General features: G+C 40.1%; 1 protein-coding gene across 1 annotated transcript in view; it reads right to left on the reverse strand.

Moving 5' to 3' along the window:
• Positions 1-2,247: 2,247 nt before the first annotated feature.
• The window catches only part of serpini1 (serpin peptidase inhibitor, clade I (neuroserpin), member 1), a 40,570-nt gene continuing 24,032 nt past the window's right edge, over positions 2,248-18,785 (reverse strand). The window contains exons 3-9 of the mRNA XM_072695736.1: positions 16,600-16,830; positions 13,260-13,454; positions 10,425-10,629; positions 9,784-9,893; positions 5,601-5,687; positions 3,459-3,548; positions 2,248-3,299 (exon numbers count right to left, since the gene is read on the reverse strand). Coding sequence (XP_072551837.1) covers positions 3,223-3,299; positions 3,459-3,548; positions 5,601-5,687; positions 9,784-9,893; positions 10,425-10,629; positions 13,260-13,454; positions 16,600-16,830 — 995 coding nt within the window. The 3' untranslated portion in view covers positions 2,248-3,222. The remainder of the gene's footprint in view (positions 3,300-3,458; positions 3,549-5,600; positions 5,688-9,783; positions 9,894-10,424; positions 10,630-13,259; positions 13,455-16,599; positions 16,831-18,785) is intronic.

The following is an 18,785-nucleotide window of genomic DNA, read 5'->3' on the forward strand; positions in this document are numbered from 1 at the left end:
CCAATGCGAGTTTTCAATTTAATCAAATTAAATCAAATATGCCCCATCTGACAACTTATTCTGTTAACAGCTTTAAACCCACTGTTTAAACCACCAGGTCCCGCCCTCTCACCGCCGCTATTGGTCCACACTACCTGCAGCTAAGTGCAACCATTGGCCATACTACTTCACATCACAGCTGGTTGACCACAGAAAATATAAATAACACCAAAAAAGTTTGGCTTCATCTGACTATTTATTGATATATTTATAAATATTTTTTTTACATTACCATTAAAACATTTTATGTAAAACATATTTTTAAACTCTTTTATGAAACGAGATGATTGAGCAATATAAGCCAATAGGGCGATGTATTAGTCTTGTTAAATGAGTAAAATGTTTATTTATTAATGTGCATTAACTAAGTAGCATGATTTTAAAGAAGTCCCTGCCACGCTCATATATACACATATATACTCATATATACACACACTGCCACACTGCCACTTGTCCGTGCATCCCTGTGTCCTCTTTTTAGGAAACCAAAATATGGCCACCCTACCTAACAGGTCTTGGTTGGTTGGGGTTAGGTGTGTACATTTAGATTTTTGGCAAACTATCAGTTTAAGGTAGAGCTATATTCAGCCCTGTTGTGCAGTAATTAGGGGTATCCAAACGTGAAGCAACTAGAATTCACACACATGCAGAGCATCTGAACCATTGGCTTCTAAACACAGTCTATGGTTTGAACACACAGCCTGTCCTCTCCAGATTAGACAGGGACAGATATTAATCTCTCATCTCCTCTGCCAAGTACTGCTCTGGTCTTGCCAAATAGTGATCCACCTCCCAAATGGACATATGCCGCAGGCCTCCAGTGTTACTGCTGATTATAGTGGTCTCCGAAAACACAGCCAAATAGAGCTCTCCGTTATCATGGAGCTTTAGTGACTCTCTCTGATAACAGATGGCTCTCTATAATAATGCTGTAATTTGGAGTCACTGGAGATATTAAATCATCTGACCTTCAAATATAAAACTCTACAGCTGGACGCTAGAGCACAGCCAAAGGTAATAGTTATAGAGACTTGTGTGGATGTAATGATTTAAACACAGTATTAATAAAAAGTAATATGTGTGTTAATGCATTTTCTTAAAAATCACAGTCATTATATAAACTTTCAGGGTAAAAACTGTTGTGCTTTAAAATGAGCTGTTTTATTGAAGCTCTTCGCGTAGGATTCTCAAACTACTCAAACACGACTACGCCTCAGTAAGAAACACAGAGCTATAGTGTGTGCTGTTTTAGGATAGATACTGTAACATAATCAGATTCATTATTTTTATCCATCCAATATCCCATTATTTTCTGTTGATTTCAGCCCCATCCATACACATACCCAACTTTACCCTCTGTACTTGGATTCTAATCCATACTCTCATATCCATACCAATACTCAGACATACCCTCTATATCCGTGCCTATTCCCATCCATACCTTCCGTACCCATACCTATTCATACCCATGCCTATGCACTCCCTCTGTACCAATACCTAAACCTGTTTGTACCATCCTCATACATACCCTCATTCCCATACATAAACCCATCTATACCCATACCTATGCACATATTTACACTCATGTACCCATACCTAAACCTATTCGTATCACCCTCATTCCCATACCTAAACCCATCCATACAATACCCACCCATACCCTTTGTACCCATACCTTCATACCCATACCTAAACTAATTCTTCCATACCCTCCATATCCATGCCTATACCTCTATACCTATACCTAGATCATTCTCATCCCTACCCTCTATACCCTTACCTATATAATCCTCATCCATAACATCTATAGCCATATGTATATCATCCTCATCCATACCCATACCTATAATCATCCTCATCCATACCCTCAATACCCATACCTATAATCATCCTCATCCAAACCCTTTATACCCATACCTATAATCATCCTCATCCAAACCCTTTATACCCATACCTATAATCATTCTCATCCATCCCCATCCCCATCTATTCCATCTCTAATAATACGTTGATACCCATTCCTATATCTCATCCATACCCTCTATACCCATACCTATATCATCCTCATCCATACCCTGTATATCCCTACTCACATCCCTTCCCATTCTTATCCATACCCGCTGTACCCATGTGGCATGTAAATAACATTGAACGGCAAAAAAAACAAAACAAAACAAACAAACAAAAAAAAGCCAAATAAAAGACGGCTTCTTCCACATTCATGTTTATTTCTGAAATTGAGAATACAGCTGGTGTTTTTATTTTTTAGTTTTTAAATCCCTGTACACCAAACACCATCTCCGCCAGTGGTGGGGTCACCATGGCAACCCTGCTTCACTACCTGTACATCCGTAAAACATTCAGTAAATCAAAAAACCTCATTTATAAGGCATGTCAGTATTTCAGCAGTATTTGAGCCACAGAATAGTAATAATTGTAATAATAAATAAAGAACACAAAAAAAGATTTACTAAGATTCAAAGTGGTTTAAATATTTAATATATATATCAGTGTGATAAAGAGAGAAAAAAACTGCACCTTTTTGCAATAAATATCTACTTTTCTCTATGTAACACAATAGCAAATATACAGTAACAAAGAGTGCAGAATGACTGCATGCTCTAAACGCTGGTGAAAAATAAAGGATGCGAATCAGCCCATAAATACACATAAATGTGTGTGTGTGTGTGCGTGCCGCTTTTAACCGGCATGGCCAAAGAGACCGACCCATAGTTCATAGATATATTTACAACTTCATCTTCAGTGGTTAAAGCTGAGAGTATCAAAACACAATCACATTGTATAATATATTTAGTCTCCCCTGAAAGTATTGGAAGGGCAAGGCCAGGTGTTCTGTTTTTCGACATTTAGGTCTGAGAAGAGGAATATGAGACGATAGGTCAGAATTCCAGCATTTATTACCTGATACATTTACATCCAGTCTTCAGGTGAGCAGGAGTAAGGTCTTGATCTCAAAGCTAAAATCAATAGAGCTGGCCTTGTCGTTTCAGTACGTTCGGAGGAGAAGGTGTATATTTTATATACTATGTGTATTCACGGCTCTCCTCGCAGAGAAATCCATGAAATGGCATTAGCTGTGAGATTGCACTCTTTGGGCCTTGTGTTTTTAGGAGTACGAGTGTGAATTGGAATTAGAATTGGATTCATCTGATCTTGTGGGAGTTACACAGAGTCAAACTCCTGATCAAACGGTTCGACGACATCAGGGTTCATCACTCTGCCCATGAAAAGAAGAGATCCTGCAAGAAAAGCACATATGCACAACATGATGCACAGTTGATTCAACCACTCTCTGGTACAGCAGATTCAACTAGATTCAACTGAGTCGAATGCCCAGATGGGTTTGTTAATAGTACAAACATCTCAAGATAAAAAGTAAATGGACAGGTGAGGTGTACCTGTCCTCCTGTTTCTGATGACAAAGAAGAATGGATGGTCGGCCATGACCTGAGGGTACAGCACCAATGTCCTGGTCAAAGCAATCATTCCTACAGGAAACAATATAATACACAAATGTGACTGAAAATCAACACAATTATCATCTTAAATGTTTAATATTTGTCATTTTAATACTAGTGTAACAATATAATAAAATTAATAGACAAAAGTATTTGGACACCTGCTCAATCACTGTTTCTTCTGAAATCATGGATATTAAAATATAGTTCATGCTGCCTCTGTTGGAGTAACTATTGTATCTACTGCCCAGAGAAGGCTTTTTACTAGATTTTGGAGCCTTGCTGTGAGGATTTGATTGCATTCAGTGACAAGAGTGTTAGTGAGGTCAGGATGTTAAATGCTCAAAAGTATTGGATGGAGCACCAGTATTCCAAAGAACACAGCTCCACTGCTCCTCAGCACAATGCTGGGGTGGGGGTGGGGGTGGCTTTATACCCCTCTAGCCCACACCTGACATTAGGCATGGTGCCAAAAGGTTCATGTTTATCTGCTCCAGAGGGTCGTATTCTATTGGCAGTACCTCTTTACAGAGTCTAGACAAGCTGTGTGTGTGCGCGGGCGTGTGCACATCTGGGTCAGCAATGGGTGCAACTTAAAATAGCTGAATGCGCTCATTAGAAGAGGTAAACAAACACTTGTTTTTAAGTGATTGATTCTTCTATATTTGTCTCATTCTATTGGCAGATAATTTTGCTGATGATAAAAAAAAGATAATTAAAGCTTTTGTCAAGAAATAATGACTGAAACTGATCGGCTAGTGTAACACGACACAGTAGATAACATTACTTAAAACAAGTAAAACTAGGTTAATAATAACAGGGACTCCCACCATAATAATAACTTTTAAGATAACAACTATATAGTAGAGTAATAATGTAGATGTTTTTAATGAAATAGCCATAAGCAGAACCACGTGGTGGTTCAGGCATTAGGGTCTGCAATACAGAGTTGTTGAATGTACTTCTCAGGACAATGACAAAGGCAAAACAAGAGGGGGTGCTATTAGCATCTGTGAATATTAACATCTAGTCTACTGCGCTGGCATTACAAGAAATAGACAAAGAGTAGATAAAAAAGAAAAGGTGAAAGGGAAGTCATAATAAATGTATATATAATAATAAATATAATAAATAAAAAAATAAAAATAAAAATAGTAATAATTTAATAACAACTTTTAAAATAGTGAATAGTATTATATTACAGTATTACTTGTGTTAAGATGGTAAAAACGACAATAATGGTAATAATATAGTAATAATAGTAATAATAATAGTGAAGGGAAATGATTATAACAGAAGGGGATGCAGAGATGATACAGGCAAACATATTATTCTCAATAGGATGAGCGGCAAAGATGTGAAAATTATATGTGGTCATATAAGGTAGAAAGGTAGAAACTTTAGTGGGATGTACATCAAAGCAACGGTGTGTCTGGTAGTTTCCTCCAACATGGAGAAAAGGCTAGTTTGATCTTTCTCTGAACACAAGCAATACAAGGTTTAGCATGAGCATGCTGTCAGCAGGTGTCTGCCTCAGTTGGTCTTTCAGGTTTGTACCCTGTTAGAATTATAAGATCCTTGAAGAACTTCTGGAGGTTCTTCAATGTAAAACTGTGGAGGAACCTTCTTTTAGAATGAACAGGTTCCTTGAAGGTTCCTCAAAGCACCTCAGAAGGTTCCTCCACAGTTTCAAACTAAAGCACCTCCCAAAATGTCCTTGAGGATCTTGGACTTTTAACAGTGGAAGTTCCCAGAGTTTAAACTAGCTAGGAAAAGGTAGCCTCTGAAATGAGCTTGCAAGCTAAATGTGCTGTCTCCAACTAGCCAGTACACATTTGCAAAGAGGGGGCCTCATACTATTTTTGTGTGAAAACAGCTTAAGCGGTCACTGTAATGATGATGATGATGATGATGAAGAAGATAGTAACAGTGTTGGTAGGTAAGTTAATAGGTAACAGATTAGTAATAGTTAGAGACTTTGTGGATAGTGCTGTAGTACTGCCAATGTGATAAATGGAGGAGTAGAGTGATGGAAAGAATAAAGAGAGGAGTGTAACGATGATGAAGAGAACACAGTGTAACCTGATCCTGCTGCTCCCTCGGCTCCCTCCTCAGTCACCTCCAGATACGACTTCTGCACCGCTTTACCGATAAACAGCTCACTGCCATCTACCGAAAGAGAGAGAGAGAGAGAGAGAGAGAGAGAGAGAGAGAGAGAGAGAGAGAGACTCATATATGAAAATTGAATTCCTCCGGTCACACTGAGGCGCACTCTGTTGAATAATACATTAGTGTGTGTGTTTGTGCCATTAATGATGCAGAAATCAGCTTTTTTAAGGACACACACACATGCACACACACACACACAGGGGGCAAATGGCAACAATTTTTTAAAGCACATAGTGGGCTCATACAATCAGAAGGTTGGGCAGGATTTTAATGAATATTTGCTTATACAGAACAAAGCATACACTTCACATAACAGAAAGGGGACGTCCACCATTTTTTCAAATCCTCTGCTTACCTCAGTGGCAGTGAGATGAACACATTCAGAGTGGAGTTTGGGGTGAAATTGTGCATTCAAGGAAACTTGAGCTGCGTTCGGAAATATAGCGTGACCATTTTGTAGTGTTATTCTAAATCACCCTACCTATACAGTTCACTATCAAGCACCCACAATGCTCTGCAAAATGTAGAGTACAGATGATGAACGCTAAAATGTCCAACCTATGCCATTTTATTTAAACAATTATCAATGCAGATATTAGTGAAGTCCTGACAGACGTGTTAGATTTGCTTACGTGACAAAATACGTTGCTTCTTTTTGAAGCTGCTTCCAGTTTCCAAATGCAAGGTCTGAAGTCTTTTGGTCGGCCCCTAGTTAGTGCACTATGTAGCATATGCTATACAGTGAATAGTGAAGGAGTTAACGAGTGAACGTCTCTGAACGCGGCTTCCTTACAGTGGTGGTGAATGAAACCTGGCGTCGGTTGCCAATCTAGGGTTTGAACATGATGAGATTTTCATGGTATGACAACCATTTTTACAATTTCACAATTGCTCCTCTTCTCCGTCCTCTTCGTCTCCATCAGCAGCCGAGAGTCAAGGGTTTGCTGTCTCAGAGTTGGGTTGATGGCACTTCCTCCCCACATCACTCCAAGTGTGATGATGTTCAGCACAGGCGTCGACCAGCTATTATAGTGGAGCTTTCCTCAGAGCATGCTGCTCACCACCTCAAATTTAACCCCAGCAAGACAGAGCTGTTGTACATCCCGGGAACTGCTGGACTTGCCATCTCTTTTGAGAACTCACTGGTCACTCCATCTACAGAAACTCAAAGCCTTGGTGTAGTCATGGATGATCAGTTATCATTCTCAAGTCATGTCGCAAACGTAACTCGGTCATGCAGATTTCTCCTGAACAACATCCAGAGAATTCAACCCTTCCTCTGTAGAGAGACCACCCAGGTGCTCGTTCAGTCTCTCGTCACTTCATGACTTGCTAATTGCAACTCTCTTCTGGCTGGCTTCCTCTGTGCACCATCAGGCCTCTGCAACTCATTCAGAACGCAGCGGCACGGGTCGTCTTCAACGTCTCTAAATTCAGCCATGTCACTCCACTGCTGCGTTCTCTTCACTGGCTTCCTGTAGCTGCTGATTCAAAATCTTGACGCTGGCCTACAAAGCCAAGAACGGACCAGCGCTCACCCTCCGTACTTGATGGCTATGGTCAAAAGTCGATCCGCACCAAGAGCCCTTTGAGCTTCAAGTACGGCACGGCTTGACCCGCCATCCCTCATCCCCCTGGCCTGGCACCAAAGTGGTGGAATGAGCCTCCCCTGGGTGTTTGAACGGCAGAGTCCAGACCCACCTCTTCTGAAAATACTTGGGCGAATAGCAGAGTGGTCACCTTATTGACTTGTGCTTAGTAATGTCTAAAGCTTAGAGGTATCTTTGAATTTTTAGTCTATTCAAACTAGCTGAGGTTGTCCTTGGGTAAATAGCAAAGAACTTTTGTAAGTCGCTCTGGATAAGAGCATCTGCTAAATGCCTTCAATGTGACCGTAATGTAAATGTATGAGGCAGTGGCTGGCTTCACATGTGTCGTCGGAGGTCTTCACCCTCCTAATAATAAGTAATGAGTGATAGACATTGCAAGTAATAGGGGGATTTCACATGATTGGGTAATTTGACTTCTAAATTATCAAAAATAAATACTAATAAAAAATAAGAAAGGTTGAACAAATATTTGGGAAATAAATAAAGAGAGCTGCACGTGAGGTAGAGCTCTTCTGAACTATTTTGTTTTCAGCTAATGACTATTTTCTCTATTAATCAATTGATTGTTTGGTTGGTTTGTAAAACTCTGAAAATAGTAAGAAGTTCTGTTCAGCTGCATTTTATTAAGAATCAATTTTCAAACCATGGTATACCTTCAACCAGTATACCGCTGCAACCCTAATCCAAACCCCCCAGTTTAGAGTCAATCTTTACTTAAAGCTCTGGTAAAACAGTGTCTCCGACATCAGGCATGTATTTATAATCATGTGGTATAATGACTTTCAATAAAGGAGCTTTTAGAGCTTCAGACGTCTGGTTCCATTCACCACCAATGTGAACAAATCTAACTGGGTAAGATTCTCTGAAATGAAGCATGTCATGCCAAACCCACTCAGAATGAGCTTGTTTACAATTTTGTAGAGAATTTTGAAAAAACAACAACAACAACAACAAAAAAAAAACACTTTGAGCTCTTTAACTGTTAGTCATTGTGTTTTTTGGACAGCAGGGGCAGCATTTCCCCTAAAACTGCATCTACCTACACATGCAGAATCCAAACACACATCACACCTAAGGCCTTTTAATAATCGGTCACAGTGAACGGAGCTGTGTTCAGCAGAGAAAACACACTGAATGAAATCATAAGCGTTTCTGTCTATTTTTAAACCCCAGTGAAGTCTTGGAGACGAGATCAACGTTTCAGGACCAAAGAGAAACCGCAGTTGTGCCCTGAAGCTCGAAACTCTCAGAAAATAATAAACCCCTCACCACGACACTTCACATGACTGAGTGTGTATCGGCTTCTCCCTTGCTGCTCTCTGCCGACAGAGCTACACTCCACTGCTAAAATCTCGCTCAGGAAGCAAAACGGAACACCGTTAAAAAATGCCTGTTTTTTTTTAGCTGTTAAGACACAGAAGCACGACCACATCCTGTCTGCTGTTAGTCAAAGTGTTGGTGTGTGCGTGTGTTCCTTAGCAGAAATCCAGATTGTATGTTCTATCCAGTTTTTGTAAGTCTGCGTCCATTGCAGCCTCAGCTTTCTGTTCTTGGCTGAAAGAGGTGGAACCGGACGTGGTTCTTCTGCTGTTGTTGCCTATCCCTCTCAAGGCCGGATGTGTTGTGTAGTTGTAGAGAGTGGTTATCTGAGTTACTGTAGTTAGCTGTTACTTTGTCAGCTTCACCAGTCTGGCTATTCTCTGTTGGCCTCTTTCATCAACATGGAGTTTACGACTGTAGAACTGCCACTCAATGGATGTGTTTCCTTTATTACACCATTCTGAGTAACCCTAGACACAGTTGTGCTGAAAACCCCATGAGATCATCAGTTCATCAAAGGCTAAAACTCAAAATCATGAAGATCATATTTTTCCTCCATTCTGATGGTTGCTGTGAACAATAGCTAAAGCTGCGGACTCATCTGCATGATTTAATGCGCTGCACTGCTGCCACACGATTGGCTGATTAAATAATGGCATTAGAATATTGATAATCAATAAGTTTTATTTGTATTTCTTATTAAGTGTAGTATTATACCTCCCTCATACTGAACACAAGTGCACACAAATCCAAACTACACACTCTTGCTTATGTTATATACTCTAGGTCCAAAAACAGTCTTCATTCTAAAACCTCATCCACTGAGGAGAAGCCCAGTGAGCACCAAATTACGTCCATAGATATCCAGCCTGGCCGGAGTTAAACCAGCTGATAAAAAAAACATTATGTAGAACTACAGGCTGTTTACATTTCAGACCAAAACAGGGGCACTGAGTGGTCCAGCGGACTAAAGTGCTGTCACTGTGATCAGAGAATCGCTGGTTTATATTCCAAACATGCTGCTAGCCATCGGCAGCCAAGGCCCTTTCTCCCTCCAGGAAGTAAATGTAAGGAAGAAAAGAATTGTACTTTATCATTTAAAATGTTTTGTACCATGAAACTGTTTTGGCCATATAACCCAGCTCTGTGCTTACAGCACATCTCACCTGCTCTCTCTGCGGTCATGGCTGACAGATCAGCATCTTTAGTGAAGATGTTTTTGATGCCCAGCTGCTGCAGCGTGTCCCTCAGGTCAATCTTCTGCTCTACTTTAAACCTGAAGGAAAGGATTAGATCAGATTGATTTTAGATTAGATATGAGGTGCATTTTCTGTTGATGATTTAAAAAGCTTTTCTTTAGGTTATGTATTTGTGTAAGTGATTAACAAGCTTAGTAGGCCAGGGCGTTGCCATGGTGTTGCTAAGGTGTCGCAGGTGGTTGGTAGGTAATTACTATTTGGTTGCTATGCTGTTGCTATACTGCTGCTAAACAGTTGCTATGGTATTGCAGGAAGTTGTCACTAGTCGCTAGGCAGTTCCTATGATTATCCATGTGGCTGCTATGATTTCCCAATTCGATATTATATTGCTTTCCAATATGCAATTAGTAATTCTATAATTTATACAACAGAAACGATTTCTTATAGAAATAAATTGAAAAATGAAAAATATAAATATCAGTAATAATATTTACAAATACTCAGGAAAGTGCAAATGTACCAGAATTCCACTTGGTTACATGTAACTCAGTAAACAGAATAAAACAGAAAATAAACTACAGGTGATGGATAAAGAGATTCTCTCTGACCTGGGCAGGTAGACTTCCACCTTCTGCTTCTTGACATTGTTGGCCCAGTCGTCCAGCAGCTGTGGCCGGATAATGGGCTCCAGCGTGGCCAGAGGAACCTCCTGCCTGGGCAGAACGATCATCATGCTGACATCCTCTCCCTCATACGGCATCTCCAACACCTGATACACACCTCCCGCCTCTGCAGAACCATCACTGAACTCACCTGGAGAACAACAGCATGTTATTTTAACAAGTGTGTAGAATATACTAAACCCATCTGAAAAATATGAATGCAATTAAAGCAAAAATATATTTTCAAAAACAACTTAAGTAGAAGAAAAAGCTCAAAAACATTGTGACTGACTGAAATACAGTACTGGAGACATAGGGGGCTCTATAATGCCCTATATTGCATATATGATTCCTATGACCGACTGTAACACACTACTGGAAGTGCAGGGGGCGCTCTATAATGCTCTGTATTGCTCATGTGAGCCACATGACAGACTGTAACACACTACAGGAAGCTCTATAATTGTCTATATTGCTCATATGAGCCACATGACTGACTGTAACACACTACAGGAAGCTCTATAATGGTCTATATTGCTCATATGAGCCACATGACTGACTGTAACCCACTACAGGAAGCTCTATAATGCTCTATATTGCTCATATGAGCCACATGACTGACTGTAACCCACTACAGGAAGCTCTATAATGCTCTGTATTGCTCATGTGAGCCACATGACTGACTGTAACACACTACAGGAAGCTCTATAATGCTCTATATTGCTCATATGAGCCACATGACTGACTGTAACACACTACAGGAAGCTCTATAATGCTCTATATTGCTCATATGAGCCACATGACAGACTGTAACCCACTACAGGAAGCTCTATAATGCTCTGTATTGCTCATGTGAGCCACATGACAGACTGTAACACACTACAGGAAGCTCTATAATGCTCTATATTGCTCATATGAGCCACATGACAGACTGTAACACACTACAGGAAGCTCTATAATGCTCTATATTGCTCATATGAGCCACATGACTGACTGTAACCCACTACAGGAAGCTCTATAATGGTCTTTATTGCTCATATGAGCCACATGACTGACTGTAACACACTACAGGAAGCTCTATAATGCTCTATATTGCTCATATGAGCCACATGACAGACTGTAACACACTACAGGAAGCTCTATAATGCTCTATATTGCTCATATGAGCCACATGACTGACTGTAACCCACTACAGGAAGCTCTATAATGGTCTATATTGCTCATATGATCCACATGACAGACTGTAACACACTACAGGAAACTCTATAATGCTCTATATTGCTCATATGATCAATAAGACAGACTGTAACACACTCCAGGAAGTGTAGCAGGCGCTCTAAAATGTTCTATATTGCTCATATAATCCACATGACAGACTGTAACCGACTAGTGGAAGCTCTATAATGCTCTATATTGCCCACATGATCCACACGACAGACTGTAACACACTACCGGAAGCATAGGAGGTGCTCTATAATGCTATATATTTCTCATATGATCCACACGCTTATTCTGACAGACTGTAAAACTCTACAGAGAACATAGTTGGCACTCTACCATGCTCTACAATATTCATATGTTCCACACACTCATACACTCTGATAGACTGTAAAACACTACAGGAAGCCTAGTGGATGCTCTACAATGCTCAAATGATGATAATATAATGCTCTGACCCTACATTAGACTAACATTTGCAGAAATTAAACACATCCATCTGAGAGAATAGGAGAGTGTACTGATGTCAGGTTCAGCCCCATCTCTTCACACTGTTTCTCACACGTACAACATGTACCAGCTTCTCTACATCCCACCCAGCAGCACACCACACTGCATCCAACACCTCTGAATCTAATAAAGGCTATGCTTAGTTTAGTAATGGCTACAATAACAGCTGAAAGGTACAGTATTTTTTTACTGGCTAATCAACTTTGGAACTGCAGTTTAGTCCAAGATCAGACTTGATGAGTGCATCAGGCATGGTTTTGCACACGTCAGGATCACTGTAAGGTTGAGAGTGGGTCCACCACCCAAAAATATCCAGAATATATCCAAAAATATCCAAATATTTTGGTCAGAAACAGACCCCTGATGAAGGTCTAGAGGACAAACAGCACTACTATAGCCACTCTAGCTTGAAATATAAAAAATCTCATTATTTTGTGCATTAATACTGCCTACTACAGATGTTTGGGGGTTGGACAAGGAACTGCAGCACCATGTGACAAAGAAGCCTGATGTAACTTTTAAAACCTTAATATCATCTGATTGGCTAAATTAGCGACACATTGGCTGATCGGTTGAAAAGTGACTGATACAGATACATTGTCGACTGATTTTTCCAGCAAGATTAAAAATATATTTTAAGCAAATCATTAAATGTCTTTAAGGCCCTCAAATTAGCTGCTTAGCCTCACAAATGGATTCTTGTTAATCACTGTGTGTGTATTTGCTATTTTTATGCTACCAATTTCTTTTGTTTTTGTGACATTTTATATTGTCCATCCATCTTATTATCCACTTTTTCCTGGTCAGGGCCATGGTGGGTCCGGAGCTTACTCAGAATCATTGGGCATGAGGCAGGAGTACTCCCTGGACAGGGTGCCAGTGCATTACAGGGTATCACACCTATTCATTCACATTCAGGATTTAGGATAGCCAACTGATCTAGGAAGAACCATTAAACTTTAGGTTTTTACACTTAAAAAAAAAGTACTTAAAAAGGCGAAGAACCATCTAAGCATCTAAGAGTGTAGGGAGTCAAACTGATCTTCTCCTCACCGTAGTAGAAGTCCCCCTGCTGGTACATCATCAGTGTCTGCACCTCGCTGCCATCATCCTTGCTGAAGGAGAAGGTTCTGGTGTTTTCAGGTCGAAATTGGTTCTTCCAGCTGCCTCTGAAGTACATCGCATTGACCAGGGTAATTCTCGTCACACTGCTAAAGTCATCTGCTGACACCAGGTCATTGATCTTACCTGGGCAGAAGAAGCAAACATAGACGTCCTTCAGATAACAAGCTTTTTTTTGCTCTGATCTTCTGCCTTGAATGTTACTCCCTGCTCCCTAGTGGGCTCTGTGAGTCATGAACCTGTGGGTTCTACACCAAATAGTGCATCTGTGCACAGGGACTGGACCACAAATGGCTCTTTGTTTGACATATGATGCTCTGTTTTGGTACAGAAGCCACTACTTTTTGCCGTATATAGTGCACTATGAAGGGAGCAGTAAAGGCTAAGGGAAAGAAAGTTTGACTTAGACAGCTCAGCTGTTTATTATTAGAACAATGAGCACGTGCAGCAATGAGAAGAGTAATGCAAAAAACACATGAATTCAGATCTGACCAGTCAGGGTAAAAGGTCAGGAATTGGATATGCATCTGATCTAGGATCAAAGGATCCAGGATATTTTTTTACAGACATCCTGTAGTAAAATGACATTACTCCCCATGTTAATATTGATAATAAAACTAATATTGTCCAAATAGGGCTTAGGCCCCCTAAACTCAAAAATGAAAGACCCTCCTCTCCACTTTTTTTTTTTAGTGTCTTTTCACCGATCACAGATGTACTATACAGACAGAACTACACACTGCAGGAGCTTTTATGACATCCCATTCTAAATCCATAGAGATTAATATGGGGTGGGTTTCCCCCTCTGCAGCTCTAAGAGTGGTGACTTTTAGGCACTTGGCATTTGGCAACCCTGCTTTGTAACTTTACATGGTCTATCACTTCGCGGCTGAGTTACTGTGGTTCCTAAACGCTTCCACTTCCACTTTTCAATAATACCACACACAGTTGATGGTGGACAGAGCCAGCCCAAGGCAAACTTGAATTATGTGGCAGTTTAGGGCCCCGATGTTACCAGGGGGCCCCCAAGAGCACCAAGATATCATGATAAAAAAAAAATATATATATATATATATATATATACTTTAAAAATAACATTGAATAATAAAATTAAATGGTATTACACAGGTAAAATTGATTTTTATATATATATATTTGTTTTCATAGTTGGCACACCAATACTCAATCAATTTCTGCTGTTAACTGCTGCCACTGTTGTGCAAATGGAGATATGTGCCGCTTGGGTGGTCAATAAAGGTCCTGGCGCTTCAGCATATTGCACAATATATATTTTCCTATGGAACGATGAAGCATCTGGTGCTGAGGTGGTGGTATAAGGGGACCCCAAAAGAAAATCTGCTTAGGGCCCCATAAAGGCTTAGACAAGTCCTGGTGGAATATCTAGAACCACCCATTCTTCGAATTCAATGATTAATGTCCCAGTTTTCAGTTGTAAAGCTGATCTGCTTTTCAACAGTATAGAGTTGTACAGAATTAATAGGGTTTGTGTGGACCAGACTGTGACTGTTACGTCCGCAACTACACTTAATTAAGAAATGTATTATGACATAATTTATCAGCACAATGATAACTGATATTGGCATATCGACCTACGCTAGGTGGCCTGACAGAGGCCCAGCCACTGCAGATCCTCCTTCCCTCCCCTTCTCCTGCTCCTCGCTCTCTCAGTGGAGGAATAAAAGGATGATCTTCTCCACTAGCGGAAATCCTCCCCAGGCCAGACGCAGGGATTTACTCTGCAGTCTGCTGAAGCTCCAGCTGTAACTCAGCCTGATGACAAATATTACATCACCCAGCTCTCTAAACTGCTTAGCATAATCTGGTTTAGTCTTGTTCTTTCTTCAGATTATTAGAATACTGTTGACTCCCCTTCAGACCCACAGTTCAGTAACTTTCACATTCAGACTTTTAGACTTCTGCATTAAAGCTTATACAACACAGTACAAACAGGAATTACCAGGATTTTTACATTTGTCGTTTCTGTCATAACAAAGCCTTGCATCTCTGAAACTGTACAGAAGAAGCAACTTAAGTGTACATTCATATTTAATTCTAGCCCATGCATCACATAATTTCATAACTGGCTTTTTTGAATAATTAAAACAGGTGTATTGAGGATATGGGGTATCATCTCCTATTCTAGTGTGTAGGAGTGTTTATTGAGGTGATCTTTAGGCTAATATCTCATATTCTAGTGTATAGGAGTGTTTATTCAGGTGGTCTATGGGCTAATGTCTCCTATTCTAGTGTATAGGAGTGTTTACTGAGGTGGTCTATAGGCTAATGTCTTTTATTCTAGTGTATATGAGTGTTTACCGAGGTGGTCTAAGGGCTAATATTTTTTATTCTAGTGTATAGGATTGTTTACTGAGGTGGTCTATGGGCTAATGTCTTTTATTCTATTGTACAGAAGTGTTTACTGAGGTGGTCTATGGGCTAATGTCTTTTATTCTAGTGTATAGGAGTGTTTATTGAGGTGGTCTATTGGCTAATGTCTTTTATTCTAGTGTATAGGAGTGTTTACTGAGGTGGTCTATGGGCTAATGTGTTTTTTCTAGTCTATAGGAGTGTTTACTGATGTGGTCTATGGGTTAATGTCTTTTATTCTAGTGTATAGGAGTGTTTACTGAGGTGGTCTATGGGCTATTATATCTTATTCTAGTGTATAGGAATGTTTACTGAGTGTGGTCTATGGGCTATTATATCTTATTCTAGTGTATAGGAGTGTTTATTCAGGTGGTCTATGGGCTAATGTCTTTTATTCTAGTGTATAGGAGTGTTTACTGAGGTGGTCTATGGACTAATGTCTTTTATTCTAGTGCATAGGAGTGTTTACTGAGGTGGTCTATGGGCTAATGTCTTTTATTCTAGTGCATAGGAGTGTTTACTGAGGTGGTCTATGGGCTAATGTCTTTTATTCTAGTGTATAGGAGTGTTTACTGAGGTGGTTTATGGACTAATATGTCCTATTCTAGTGTATTGGAGCCTTCATTGATGGTTTTTAGGAACTAATCTACACCACTGGTTTTTCGCTTATAAACGTTCTCCATATGTTGTAATGTAACGGTCTGTAATATGCTTATAATTCTCTTATAAATCTCCAGTAATGTCTATATGGTTAATAAACCTGATGTTTTTATTCTCTCCATTTGTAAGGCTGTTTAACGACCCACTATGTACCACGGCCTTCCCCCAGGTTCCAGTGGCTCCAGTGATTAAGAAACACTGGTCTACAGCGCTGTATACTCACTCTCAGTGTGGTTCTGCACCCAGGCGTTGATGTGCTGAGCTACAGCTGCCGACTCGCTGAAGTCCACCGTCTCCACTTGAGCGTGGAAATACTGCTTCATTAGACGCAGGAAGTCTGGGCTGAAGTGGACCCCCGACTGCAGGAACAGGGAGTTAGCCAGACGAATCACGTACTGTGCTTCATCTCCAGATAAAGCCTCGGTCAGGTTCCTCAGAACGGAGAACTCCTCATCTGTACGCATACACACAATTACTATCTATGTGCCTTAAATACAGTACACTGATCAGCCATAACATTAAACCATCTGCTAAACATTGTGTAGCCCACCCTGTACCACCAAAACAGCTCCCACATGTCTAGGAATGGACTCCACAAGGTGTCCTGTGGTATTCGGCACCAAAACGGAAGCAGATCCTTTTAAGTCCTGCAAGTTGTGAGGTGGGACCACCATGAGCATCAATCAGCTTTGGGTGCCCAGGACCCTGTCATTAGTTCACTGGTTGTCCTTCCTTGGAGCACTTTGGGTAGGTACTGACCGCTGCATACCGGGACCACCCAGTCGTCTATACATCACAATTTGGTTCCTGTCAAAGTGTCATTTTGCCTTGTCCATAACTGCTATGTTGTTTGCAGAACCTGCTTGCTGTTAACTGTTAACTGCATCTTATGGTGAAACATCTGTCAATGAGATTAATGTTAAAATACATTCATTTATTTATTGAATGTTATTGAACCATTGACTTGTCACCGATCTCATCTCTGTAAACACACACCCACTAAAAATATTTCTCTCTCAATTAGTCTGTCGAAGTGGATAATGTGGATAATAATTTTGACACAGAGCTGCAGTAAAACATAGACAGAGCAGATGCCTGTCACAGGAACAGAGCGCGTGGATTAAACTGCTATGGTTTGTAAACACTGTGCCACGAAAGCCAGAAGGCAACACAGTCACGCATCTGCAGAAATATCACTCTGGTGTGTGAGTGGAGAGCAGAGGTCTATTAGTGTGAGGAGTGGGAGTCTCATATGGACATGGGCTGAGATGGACTATCAACTTTTAATGTTGAACGAAACAAAGGCACAAAAAACAGAGCAAACAGACAGGCTGTGTCAAAATAAAAGTCCCTAAATCAAATAAAAAAACAGACCATGTTAACATAAAAGTCACTAAACCGAACAGACCATGTCAAGTCACTAAAACAAAACAGACTGTTAAAATAAGTCACTAATACAAACATACAAACAGGCTGTGTCAAAATACAAGTCCCTAAAACAAACAGACCATAGTCAACAGTCAACATCAACATCACTAATACAAATGAACAGACAGACCATGTCAAAATAAAAGTCACTAATACAAATGTAGCAGTAACAAAAAAATAGTGTTAAACTGAAAGCATTTTTTCCTTTTTGCAGTTTAGAAAAGGGAAAACTGAATGAGTTCTGGTATATCAAATTGCTGCTACTTTGCATGTTAATGATTTTAATTTTTGACAGGAAAAAATAAATGATTTTGGAGTTTTTGAATATTGTAATTGTCCTTAATGTTAGTTAGCAACTGCAACCTCAAACTAAATGTAAAAACTAAAAGCTGATAGCTGATTCAGCAATTCATAATCATAATAGGTCATCATCAATCAATTCATGTCAATAATCAACAGATTTTTTGACCTTTTGTTGTAGCCCTAATCCATGCTGAATTCATTTATTGAATCTTTTTTGTTCATATAGAATTTCAACAAACTAAGATTTAGGTGTGTTCACACAGGATAGACTGATGACAGTCTAAGTCAATGAGCTTGTTAAGAAGGGACTAAAGAAGCTGTTCCTTTACTTAGACAATCCAACACAGTCTCATCATTTAAAGCAGCAGTATGTGAGAACTGGGCTCCCCCTACAGTAGAATATGTGCTCTGAGCCACCACTAAAGAACACACTTTTCACATGCATTTTACAAGCTGACAGATACAGAAGCAGTATCTGAAGGTAAAGAAGCATGTGGACTGAGGCGGTAGAGTAATATTACAGGATTTTACCCAAATATGATTGGTGTTTCACAGTGTTACACAGTTCTGGAGAGAGGTCTCGTGCAACTCCACCCGGAGTGGGAATGACAGAGACGCCGTTCTCCCTGTTACAGTCAGTGTACTATCAACATGATTCTGTGGCTGCGATTTTAAGGT

The sequence above is a fragment of the Salminus brasiliensis genome, chromosome 13, assembly GCF_030463535.1.
Source record: "Salminus brasiliensis chromosome 13, fSalBra1.hap2, whole genome shotgun sequence".
NCBI lineage: Eukaryota > Metazoa > Chordata > Actinopteri > Characiformes > Bryconidae > Salminus > Salminus brasiliensis.